This window comes from Oreochromis niloticus, linkage group LG12 (assembly GCF_001858045.2).
Source record: "Oreochromis niloticus isolate F11D_XX linkage group LG12, O_niloticus_UMD_NMBU, whole genome shotgun sequence".
In the NCBI taxonomy this organism is placed as follows: domain Eukaryota; kingdom Metazoa; phylum Chordata; class Actinopteri; order Cichliformes; family Cichlidae; genus Oreochromis; species Oreochromis niloticus.
The window spans coordinates 106097-119038 of NC_031977.2; the positions used below are offsets into that span (position 1 = coordinate 106097).

Here is a 12942-nt window from a genome sequence, read left to right on the forward strand (position 1 = left end):
TTATCTTAGCATCTCTTCTAGAATGGACACTATAAAAATGAATATACTCCTAGGCATGTTGTACTTGCTCCAGTCTGTTTCTATAGAAAGGCCTGACGGATACATTGCAGAATGAGATAGGATCCTCTCCAGATTTATATGGGCGGGTAAAAAGCCAAGAGTTAAGTTTAAAACACGTCAGCTTCCCAAGGATAGAGGAGGACTAGGCCTCCCTTGTCTACATAACTATTATAGGGCAACCCAAATAAGGACTCTGGTGGGCTGGTGTAAACCTGGATATTGTTCAAGATGGAAGGAAGCGGAGTTTTCCTTGGGAGGGAACTTCCCTGTTAGGGCACTGATAGGAGAGCCCTCAAAATTACGTCTCCTGGGAGACCCGGGCAACCCTTGGATAGTAAGCTCAATAAAGACATGGAAAAGAGTACTTAAAACAAGATGGGAAACAGAGGGTAATCTATCCCTAACAAGAGAGGAATGGGATGGGACCTGTAGGCAGCAGTGGTCCCTAACAAGCTCCCCCTCGTGGAGGGAATTCATTTGGAAGAATGTAAGTCGTTATTTTAATACCCCAGCTCAAAAATCCAAATATTCCCATAAGACAACTTGCTGGAGGCAGTGTGGACATGCACCAGCAAATCACTTCCACACCTTTAAGGAATGTCCTCGTGTGGCTCCATTTTTGAAGGAAATACATAAGGTCCTGGAAACAATCTTCAAAAAGAAAATACAATTTCATTCTGCAGTATTGTACCTAGGGAACTTAGAGAGTCTTAATCTATGTAAACCGGAGAAATATTTGCTCAGCGTGCTGTTGGTGGCTTCCAAAAAGGCCATAACCCGTCGTTGGCTTAATGAGGATACTCCTACTATAAATGAGTGGATTGACGTGATGTATACCATTTTTGTTATGGAAAAAATAACTTTTAGGCTAAAGTTGCAGGCGGACTCATTTGACAAATACTGAATTATGTACAAAATGGGAGGCCTGATTTTGCATAATCTCGTTGTATTTTCTGTCTTTCCTTTTTCTTTTCTTCTCCCCCACTGTGGTTAAGATGTATTGTTGTACATGTATAAAAAAAGAAAACCAATAAAACATAAATGAAAAAAATCTCCAAAAGTTGAATCTGTTCATCTGGACGTAGCGTTTGGTGGGAGAAATGTTTCGTCACTCATCCAAGTGACTTCTTCAGTCTCAGCTGACTGCAGGTTTCCCCAAACCTTATAAACAGTACATTTGCATAATGACTGAAACCAGCCCACTGAAGGAACAATGGGCTGTGAGGTCAGTTCCTTAATCATAATTATGCAAATTCCCATGACCATTGATGGTCTTTCCCTTTTCACGTAAATATTTACGTGAAAAGGGAAAGACCATCTCTGAATCGAGGAGGGGGCCTAAGGGTACATCTTTCGCCATCTTACAATGCTGTGATTGCAGCCATTCCCCAACTCTCTGTGAATGGTACTCATGGCCATTGATCAGTGTTCTTTGATCAGTGGGTTTTGGTCAGTGATTGTTGATCAATGGTCATGGGAATTTGCATAATTATGATTAAGGAACTGACCTCACAGCCCATTGTTCCTTCAGTGGGCTGGTTTCAGTCATTATGCAAATGTACTGTTTATAAGGTTTGGGGAAACCTGCAGTCAGCTGAGACTGAAGAAGTCACTTGGATGAGTGACGAAACATTTCTCCCACCAAACGCTACGTCCAGATGAACAGATTCAACTTTTGGAGATTTACTTTCCTGGATGATTGAGAATGCATCAAGACATAAATGAAAAAAAAGAAATAAAATCTGGAGAATACAAAACTTTAATAACTCAACAGGCAAGAACAGAAGCAGTGAGTGCAAATCGAAGAAAACTGGCCCACCTACCTGCCATTTCGTTTTGATTTAAGAACAGAAATGGAATCAATTTTCTTCAAGTACAAAACTAACAATGTAAAAGAAAGCCAAACCACCTTACCTGGAAGTAAAATCCCAGAAGAAATACATTCAAAGACACGTCTCAGTGCATCACCGGGGCTCAGAGGGGCAGACGCGCTACTGATGGCCTTCTCGACCAGTAGCTCCATGGCCTGAACAGAGCACACAGAAGAACAGAAGATGTTTGAGATGGTTGGGAACATCATTGTGGCTTTCCTCACATCACTTTTATTAATTAAGGTAACTAATATTTTACACTGCCTTTAAATATTTCAAATATCTCAGAAAAGCTTTAGAAATGTTTCTGACTGATGAAACTTTCTTAGTGCTGTAGCCGCTGAGTTCAGCATTTACACACAGTTCAACAGTCAGGAGCCAGACTTTCAGTGGAAGGTTTGAAATGGCTTAGAGCAGTATCCCAAACAGCTGATTCTGTTCGGATGTTTTCAGTGGGAGAAACGTTTCATCATCATCATCATCAGGTCACCTCTTCAGTCTCAGCTGACTGCAGGTTTCCATCCTTATAAACAGGACATTGACCTCCCAGCTAGGGCTGGGCTATATCATACTGTTCACAGTAATACCGGTGTAATTTTGGGCAACGATAGGAAAATGAAATATCGCGATAGAATATGGGTAAAACGCGCATGCGCAGTGCCTATGTTTACATACGCACATGGTGGCGACGGAGAATGAGAAGAGCGAAAGTGGATCGTTAAATGAAACGGATGAACCAGAACTGGTTTGTAAAAATGCTGCAACTTCAGTGGTGTGGAACTGGTTTAGCTTTCGTCCATCAGATACACAACAAAGCACTATTTTTGGTAGAGCATGCTAGCGGGGCGTCGTTATTACCGTGTTGTTTGGAAAATACGGCACACTTAAAATCAATCCTTTGATTTTTCTGAAAATCGACAGTGTCCCTTATAATCCCGTGTGCCTTATGTATGAATTCTGGTTGTGTTTACTGACCTCGAAACGATTTTATGTGGTACACGGCGCTCAAAAATCTGTCAGATGTTTTAGTACGACTTTGCTAAGCTACGAAGCCGCACCGCTTGATGGATTGTCGGAGCATTACGGCTATCGCAGGCAGGAGCCTCGCAGAGTGATACGGTACTGTGCTTCAACATAATATTACTGTATTGTGTGTGTATAACCTCTTTTTAAGTTTTGTGGATATTATACATGGTTATGCTGAGGATATGTCGGCCACTTTCCACTGGAAATGCCTTTTGGTTAAACTGTCAGCGAGGAATTTGCACTGTTACATTTTTATATAACTTTAATGCACATAAAAAACAGCTGCTTGTTTAAGTGAAAATACATTGATGGGGTTTTTTGCACTAATAAAGTTGTGGAGTTGTAAAGTATTTTGTCTAGTGTCAATTATATAGTCAGTTATATCGGTATCGCAAATTTTCAAATGTATATCGTGATAAATATTTTTGGTCATATCGCCCTGCTCTACTCCCAGCCCACTGAATTAACAATGGGCTGGGAGCTCAGTTTGTTGATCATCAATATGCAAACTGTCATGATCACTGATCAAAGACCATGAGTCCCATTCACAGAGCTGGGGAATGGCTGCAATCACAGCATTGTAAGATGGTGACAAATGTACCCTTAGGCCCCCTCCTCGATTCAGAGATGGTCTTTCCCTTTTCATGTAAATGGCCTCCTTGACTCCGCGCTCAAACGTTCCTCCCTGTCCAGGATGTGTACATCCTCATCACTGAAAGAGTGTCCACTGGCCTGTAGGTGTAAATAGACTGCAGAGTCCTGGCCTGACGAGGTGGCTCGTCTGTGTTTATGGACTGAGCATGCACCAAGACATTTAGAGTAGGAATTCTCACAGCTTTAACCTCTGTAGGTTTTTGGTATATTTCTCCAGGGTGCACAATGTGGCCTGACAAAAAAAACCCTAAAAATCTGAAGAAACTGGACAAGTGGAGGACAAAAGAAAAAGTGTCAGGCCTTTAAAAAACAAAAAAAAACTTACAGTGGATAAACAAGTGATATCCTTAAGAATTAAGGACAAACTCCCAAGTCATTTCAAATGTCCTCACGGGGACAATGAGCTGGTCCAGCATTCCACGACAAAAATGAAAACCCGATGCTCCTCAACAATACGATCCGATATACCCCCAAGGCCACCGGTGATGGATCGATCACTCCCCCTCATCCCTGGACTCAGTTTCATCTACAAAAGGCTTGTCAGTGGGAATGACGAGATCTTTGAAGTATCCCTTCCTGCTGGATTACGTCCTGAGCTCAGCAGCACTCAATCCACATTTAGTGCACCACTTTCCCTTCCTGAGCTGCCCGACAGTTTGTCAGACTGAGGCCAACTAGAAGTCTTCCTTCTTCTGTCCAGAAGATACGATCACAGATCTGGTGATACGATTACAAAATCAACCTGTGACCTAGGGTGTCCCAGTGCTACGTGCACTAATGAACACCCTTATGTTCAAACACGGTATTCTGTTATTGGACTTGTGTGCTAATGACATGTTGTCCATACCAAACACCATTCAGGCGCAGATCAAGCAGGCCATTTCTTCCAGCCGTGCCCCCTTAGGTCTCACCGTCGCTGGCCACATGAGGGTCGAAGTCTCTCAGCAGGACATTAGTGCTGAGAGATGGTTACTCTCCAGCACTGCACCCAGTGGCTCTAAAAGCCCTTCTCCACTAGTACGTACTACGCTCAACACACTATGCTGGTCTGTATACCCATGCTGGGTAGGGTAAATTTCCCTGGATCCCTGGATTTTTATTTTTCCTGAGAACAGTTTTATATAATCAGAAATGCAAAATTAAGTAAATTTCATTTCTATTTTTGTTTCAGTTTAGTCTTTGAGAATCTGATTGAATTTATCAGATTCAACATCATATGGGTTTGGTACACTTTTGGTGACGGTAATATCAAATCAATGTACATGAAGGCAAAGCAACAAATGAATCACTTCCTCCAGCACTAAACAGACTTCATTCAGCATATTAACCCACACAATAAGGGGCATTTGAAGGATACTCAAGACCACCAATGAAATTTCTCAGAATTTTACAATTCCATAATAAAAACCCCAAAGTGTCAAAACGCACTGCGGTTGAGGTCTAATGTTAATGGCACTTACCCATCCAGGGAAGGCTGACCACGTGGGAACTCGCTGGCAGAGGTCTCGCAGGATTCGGATGATGATCACGCAGGACTGAAGACCATTGGCTCTAGCCTTTGATGCAATAAAGTTAGGTTTATGGAGTGACCCAGCGTGATAAGAGATGGACCAAACATGTTAATCAGTTTCATCGTAGAGGTTCCAAATACTACTGTGCATAATGGAAGCTTGAGTATGGTTCGATTTGCATATAAGCCATAACTGTTTGCAATCAGCTGCCATTCCCAGTAGTCTTGGACCTCGCAGTTAGTAGGGGAAGTCACAGTTTGCAAGACGCACAAGAAATGAGGACTTTTCTTGCCATCTTCTAAACCCTGACCCCAGATTTGTCCAGGTATCTCACAAACAGGGACTTAAAAGTACAAGAGTCCACCTGAGAGGAGAATATAAGGACTGAAAGAGGCAAGGAAATCTGTTTTACTTTGCCTGTGCTTTGCCTGGTAGCAAAATCAAAGGAAAATATACAGATGTTCCTTTTTCTCTCAATCCTCATTGTATAAAATATATAGAATAAAAACAATACAAACATTGAACATGAAAGCACTTCTGGATGGTACAACCTTGTGCTGGTTACTGTGCAGCCTTATGGAATCACATGTCACTATATGTCAATCTAAATTGGATTGGGAATACAAGGATGCCAATTCTTTGCTAGGTTTTTTGTGAGAGATTCAAATGAACTTGGGTTTACCATCTCTACATACAACATACTTTGACCAGATTTTTGTTGGCACAGATGACATCCTTGAATATATGTGTATGTGTGCTTGTGTGTGTTTTTGCTATAAATAGTTTAATTATAACCCAAAAAAACCAAACAAATGAATATACTGAAATAATGCATCTCATAAGGCTACAAGAAGAAAGTAAAATGATGTTCCGAACCTGGAACCACTTAGCGTGGCGCAGAACAGCCAGAGCGTCAAGGCATTTTTGCCTGTCCAAGACGTCCGCTGGGTCTTTCACCATACCCGAGGTTACATCTAAAAATGAATTTCAAGTGTCAAAATGGTGATGAGGAATGGGTGTTTGACCAGGTCAGCGAGGCTGGCAGAGAACAAACACATTGCCACACATACCAGCTTTTCTTTCCGTAACATCCTACACTTGCTTTTTCAGAATTTCCAAGAGATTACTGACATTTGAAAAACACAGCAAAACACTAATGTCAAAGCTTTGTTTACAGACAGTGTACAGCATGTTAGGTTATTATGTTTACACACTCACCTAAAGACAAACAGACCAATACCATAGCTACACTGAGTGTTTGGTCACAAATGTTTGAAGCCAAGACTGTTTTATCAGGTGATTGTGTTTGTTGGCAACTTGTAAATTAAACATTGACATTTTGTAGATGTTTCTAGTTCAAGCACTGAGAATCAAGGGATTTGACAGCTAATGATGAACTGTGTTACAATTAGGAAGAATGGGCTAATAGCAAGTGACCTGATAAAAAAAAAGTGGCACAGCAACAGTAGGTGTGGCAAAGTTTTTGGGATGTGAGAAAACCTTGGTCAAAAATCCTTCCGAAGCTCTCAGGCCCTACCAACCCTTTTACAGGAGACAATGTACTAGTGTCGAGTGTCGAAAGAAAGGGAGGGGGAAGGAAAAATTTAACTCTGTGCTCAAGTTGTATATTACAACAGATATATATATCTATATATAGATATATATATATAGATATAGATATATATAAAATATATAAAAAGAGGAAGCAATGGTTGCTGAAGAGGAGAAGTACAAGAAAACAAAAGGGTTAGGATATCATGCATGCAAAAACCTAACATCAGTAGTTTGGAATAAGACCCCAACAATCATTATATACCAAAAGCCATATTCAGGTGCAACCACAGATTCCTCTGCCATAGTCTCCTTTCCTGAACTTTTATTAATACTCCCCTAAGAATAATCCTCAGAGCAATCATCACAGTTACTGATTCATTATAATAGTTGACCATCTTCAAATCATTTGTCCTCCTTTTTCCATAATGCATGAGGTTAAAGGGAAGCGTTTGCTTTTAGCTAAACATGAGCCACTTTGAGCCCAATTTTGAGTGCAGTTTATGTAAAAAAGACAACACGAATCAACTCAGGGGAGCACTTTAGAACAGGGGACCTGAGCATGGTGAAGTGTTCACCAGTACACAAAAGGAACATTTGTTTCCTGTGACAAAATCACAACCAAATTTCTCCGACTCGGCCAAATCTTGATTACAAAAAGCAATGCAAAGTTCCCACCTGTGCACAACTGGTTCAGATTCAGCTTTAAGAAATGACATGTCTCCTATGTCTGTTCATTTATCACTTAGACGCTTACAGGAATTGTCTTTTGTCGCATAGCTTGATGAAAATTTGGAAAAAAAAGTAATGTACGTCTCCCAACAATCAAATGGAAACAATCCCCTGAAACACAGGAAACAAAATAGAATCTCACCTGGGAATAACTAGACTTAACACAATGCAAACACTGATCATGCTTTGTTTAAAGGGTAACGATAGCATCTGAGAGGTAAGAATTACAGAGCAAAAGCACGAGAGCAATACTGCTGGCACATGCCCTTTTCATTTTCTTTAAAACAAAACAAAGTAGTAATGAGAACCATGCAATTACAAGACTCAGAAAATATTTAGGTTGGACATCTCATAAAGCAGATTATAGAAATCTGATGTTTCATTTAGAAAAACGTTTTAAAAACTAATAATTTGCTGTTTAAATAAAGGCAGTTCACACTGTGCACAACACAGTAAAGGTAAGAAATGATCTCTCATGTTGACTGAATCAAATAAGGAACATGGACTATACCCACTACACCAGCAAAACCACCGTGTGCCAGCAGGACAGTGCTCTTCAGAGCGTCAACCAACATACTGAAACTGATTTTACAGAGAGATAAATATTAAAAAGGTCGTGAAAGGCTGTCATGGGTTTCCAACCTCCATCCCGGCCATTTTCCTCTCTGATGACGGGTGAAGTCAGCGTGATTGTCACTTGCATCTTTGGCTCGGTACAGGACGTCAGAATGATGGCTGCTTCCTGGACAGATCCTTTGACTTCGTATTTCTCTGATGTTACCAGCTGGAGGAGAACATTTTTTTAAACATGAAAATAAATTCATTTCCAAAAGAAATAAGTTGAGAGGCGTACTTAGTCAGCTCAGTGGACACTTTCACATGTATAGTTACACCCTGTGATGATTAAGAAGGAAAACTAGCTTCATAGCGGTGAGGTTACTCTGCATACCACCCTCAGTCTGTGTGTGCGTACGGTAACTCTAATCTACAGCAAGAAAATCAGAGCTTCTTCATCCCTGGAAGCTGGTGAACCCATCCAATTCATCCCCTCATTCAGTTCATGAGGACCCCTCAGGAAGCCTCTGGTGGGGCACGAAAATACTGATACTGGTGCAAGCACACAACAGATCACATGACAGGCTGCCGTATCAATACTCTCATCTAAAAGATTACTATGAGGCATATTCACAAGTAAATATTTAGGCAATCTGAAGAAAGAAGTTGGTCTTTATAAAAAAAGCAGTTTGTATGCCTTGTGCCCAAACTGAGGCGGGTGATCTAAGTGTGGTGTCTGTCAAAGCTGCCACTAAAGGTCAAGTGTGGGGTGACATGGTGAAGATATTACTGTTAGCTGTTTGGGGAGGTGCTCCACGATGGAGGTGAGGAGGCTCTTGGTGGGCTTCTCAGAGCAGAGCAGGACTAGATTGACATTCTTGTCCCCACGGAGCAGCAAGCCTTTGGCCAGGACACCAACTCTCATCACTCCCTTCAGGGCTCTGGGAAATGATTACAGCACAACAGCAACTATTAGACTTGAAATCCCTCTAAGCAAGCGATGTAGTTCTCCTGTCTCAGGAGAGCCATATCACTACATCAGTTTTTCTTCGGACACGAGAGTCAAACCTTGGAGTAAGTGGTTCTCCCCCCCCAGATGCCTTTGTATTGTCACTATGTCACATGTACAGTGAGATTCAGAGCATCTCCGACCCAGTGCACACAAGGTTACTACAACCTAATCGCACACACTAAAAGAGTCAAGCTGAGTACATACTAGTGGTAAAGGGCTATTAGATCGTCCAAGCACACACTTAGGCACTGGCTCCTGACCAATCTTGAAACTGTCTCGGTGGGTTAGGAGGTTCATCAAAGGGATATGCAAAGACAGTTCTACTTGCAGTTGTTGACCAGTAAAACTAAAGATTGTCATCCACCCACACACCTGTCTTTTGCTGGTTCTTTCTTCTCTTTGTCTTCTTCTTTGGTCTTATCCTGGTCTGTAATTATGTCAGACACCAGTTTGAGAGCACGTTCAGTAATTGACACAATTTTCTGGATGGACTGAAGCTCATCTTCTGAGGGGTAGATGGCTGCATGCTTGGTCATTACGTAGCGGTCATCTGAGGAGTCAGGCCGGCGTGGAGGCTGTAAGATGGAACAGTTCAAACAGGTTTAGGGTTTATTAAAGGACATGCCAGCGCTAAGATCAAAAAGCTTAAACAGGTATAAAAAAAAACAGACTTTCAAATGATACATTTCACCTCCTAAAAGCCAAACCAGGAAAAAAAAAAAAACCAACAATTTTTTTTAACAATAACTATCAGTTGTATTTTTTGTTAATTCAAACAAGAGATGGCCATTGTAGTCAAACTCAGAATACATTACCAGATAAGAGAAAATCTAAGTTCTTGGAGCCTCAAACCTTCACTGCAAAAGCCATTAATCTTCCTCAAATGTTCGTTAGTGCAACAGAACCACACGCAACATGTGCATGTTTTGGTGCATTAGAAGCCCTTCATTACTGGTGGTATTTTGCAAAGCAGTGCTGGTGTACATTCAAGTCAGGGCATATGTTGTTTTCTGGGATTTACACCTTTACAAACACAGGAATGGTGCTACCTGTGTCCAACTTGACACACTGACGTGGCAGATGTCTGTACCTGTGCTAACACACCTGTGGTAATGGCTGTGAAGGTCTTAGGATGCATCGCTGTCTCTGATCACTGTCAGTGAAAGGAGGAGGATGGCTGTTCAGCTTTAGATGCTGGCATGTTAACTCGGTTCAAATTGAGGGCAATTGTAATCAAACCCTTTTAGCAGACACTGGTTTGTTGTTCAGCTGCCTTACAGACTTCTCAGCAGTCTGAGATGCACAGCTCAAAGATCTAGCCAGACAGGGATATATCTGACCTTGATGGGGTTTTGTACATGTGTACTAGCTTGCCAGTACACGGCACTTTGCTCCACTATTGGACAGTGAAAAGAGCCATAATCCCACAAGCATCAGACTGAATGTCTTCCCCATAAAAAGTTTTAGAATTCATCCATTATTTGTTAAGCAGAAAGAAGAGCCCCAAATGAGAAACCATGCACTGTTACAATACTTTCCTAGTATGCCAGTTAGTAGAGCTACCCATAAAGTTAATGCAACTGCATATTTATATCAGCATATCAGCCGGATAGGCTGTCCACTCTAGTCCACTGTTCAACTCAGGTTACTAACTGGCTCTCCAGCAGCTGCCTTATTTTAAAGGCCTACATGACAGACCATGTGCACAGTTCCTGGTGCACAGTTCCTAGTGCACAGTTCCTAGTGCACAGTTCCTAGTGCACAGTTCCTAGAACTATATCCTAAAATCAGCCAGGCTCTTGTTTCCTTTTGTTCACTGCTAAGTCCAGAATGCTCGCTGTCTTCAGTGACGGGCTCAGACTTTGTTAGTTGTTCCCTGTACATGACTAAAGACTGGGGGGACAGAGCGTTCAGTCTGTGGCACCAAGGCCACCGTCTACCACAACAACAACACCAAGTTGTTTCTGTTGAGAGCTCATTCATTTTACAGCTACTCTATTAGTGTCTTATTACAAAAACCCCAAAGACATGTCCTACCACAGGCCCCTGAGGCTGCAGGCCAGGGATGCCAGGACGGACTCCGAGTAGGCCGGGAGGGCCCGGAGGCCCTTGTGGATATCCTCCATCTGGCAGACGACGACGCTCATCCCAATGGTGCTGTTCCTCCTCCATGCGTCTCCAGTACATGTCTTCTTCATAACGCCTGAAAAATAACGGGTCTCACTCAAATATTTTATCTGTCTGCTTCTTGCACCGTGTAGAAATGCTTCAGTGCTCCTGGGGGAAAAAAAGCACGTATCATCTGTTGTACTTTATAGAAGGAAAATTTAACAACCAACTAGAAAGTGCATTTTCTGAAGAAACTGCAGTGTGAATGCTTGAATCTGAATGTATGCACTGAAATGAATTAATTGCTGAATTTTGACTGAAAAATTTTGAATGAGATGAAAAATACAGAAATTTTCACCTGAAAACAAAAGTGCTGAACTGCTAAAAGCTAACATCCACGCAGAAGAAGTTGGAAAATAGCTGAAAATGTTTTAATTGTAAATTAGAAAAACCTAAGAAATGAGAAAAGAAAATTTAGAGTCAGAAAACATCTGAATGAATATTAAAAGTTCATATTCTTTGAATCACTGAATTACTAAAATGTGATCCCTCCACTTGGATCCACACAGTTTTAAAGGTTTACATCTCTGAGCTTTGAAAGACACTGTGCTGGAAAGAGAAGAACAATGGCGACGTTTTGAGGGTAAAATGATGGCTGTAGAGCGAACACTGTGGACACAGCAGCAGTTGAAAGAGAAGTGTTTAAGATGAATCTTGGCACAGTGAGAGACAGAGCTCGTTAGGCAGGCAGGTGTGAGCCTGGTTGCTATAGTGACTGCACCCACTGGCTCCATACACACGCGCACAGACATGTCGTATTGACAAAATTCTTTCACCGTGAGCACCAGCAATGTCCAGTCTACCTAATTCTCAGTTTTCATGCCTGTGGAGTTTATTATATGGACGTGGTGACAGTGTAAAGACACCATGCTCTTCTGATTTTCAAACGAACCTTCTGAGCCATTTTAACATTACAGTCTATGGAAGAGTTGGAGGGAGGAGGCTGTGCTTTGGTGACATTTATGAAAGAACCATAACACCTAGTACAATAATAAACACATTGGATGAAAGAGGACAGCGATGGCTACATTTTGAGGGTAAAATCATACATGTAGAGCAAACGCTGCGGAGACAGCAGCAGTTTTAAAAAAGATTTTAAGATTAATTTTTTTTGCTCCTCTCACTCTAGCAGTTGAGCTGTCTCACTCTAGCCCTAACATTCCGTCCCATACACACCCATTATAAACTCTGAAACGGCTGAAAAAGCAGCATGAAACTTAAACTGGAACTGAAGAAAAAGTATGATATTGAAAAGATAAATACAAGTTGAATAGTTCAATGTCTTGTCTTCGTTTTAAAGTTTGAATGGTGGCTCTATGTCAACGTATGTGGAAGTAGTAAGAGTTTAAAAATGAGTAAGTTGAATGAGGATTTGAAGGGTCTCCCCATTGAAATACATGGGGAATTTTTGTTGAAAAAAGTTGAATAAAATTAAAAATATAAATGTTAAAAATGAGAAAAATAGAAGCAGTCATGTCCTAAAGAAGAGGAATCTAACGGTGTTTGAATGGTTTTTCTAAGTTGAACGTAGAGCTGGGCGATAAAACGATAACGATATGTATTGCGAAATAACTTTTTCTCGATAGAAAAATTAAACTATTGCGATAGACCTCATCTCTCTTGTCCTCTTAAAAAAAAAAAAAAAAAAAGAACAGCCAATCCAAATTAAGTAGCGCAGAGCCGAACCAATCACAGCCGCAGCGTCACGTCACATGACTTGTTACGTACAGCACAAGCGCCAAGGCGCACATGTGTATTTGTTTTTGCAGCCGGGCCGCCCAGGTAATGAAGGAAATGAGTT

The 12942-nt window shown here is 41.3% G+C and overlaps 1 protein-coding gene across 3 annotated transcripts in view; it reads right to left on the reverse strand.

Moving 5' to 3' along the window:
• Window positions 1-12942, reverse strand: part of zfr (zinc finger RNA binding protein) — a 73189-nt gene that overhangs the window by 9742 nt on the left and 50505 nt on the right. For 2 of the 3 annotated variants that reach the window (XM_019365637.2, XM_019365636.2), the window contains exons 12-18: window positions 11010-11175; window positions 9345-9547; window positions 8751-8901; window positions 8048-8189; window positions 5999-6096; window positions 5072-5167; window positions 1975-2086 (exon numbers count right to left, since the gene is read on the reverse strand). In XM_019365637.2, the coding sequence (XP_019221182.1) occupies window positions 1975-2086; window positions 5072-5167; window positions 5999-6096; window positions 8048-8189; window positions 8751-8901; window positions 9345-9547; window positions 11010-11175 (968 nt within the window). Of the gene's footprint in view, window positions 1-1974; window positions 2087-5071; window positions 5168-5998; window positions 6097-8047; window positions 8190-8750; window positions 8902-9344; window positions 9548-11009; window positions 11176-12942 lie in introns of those variants that run through there. The other variant, XR_003213298.1, reaches the window with a different exon arrangement.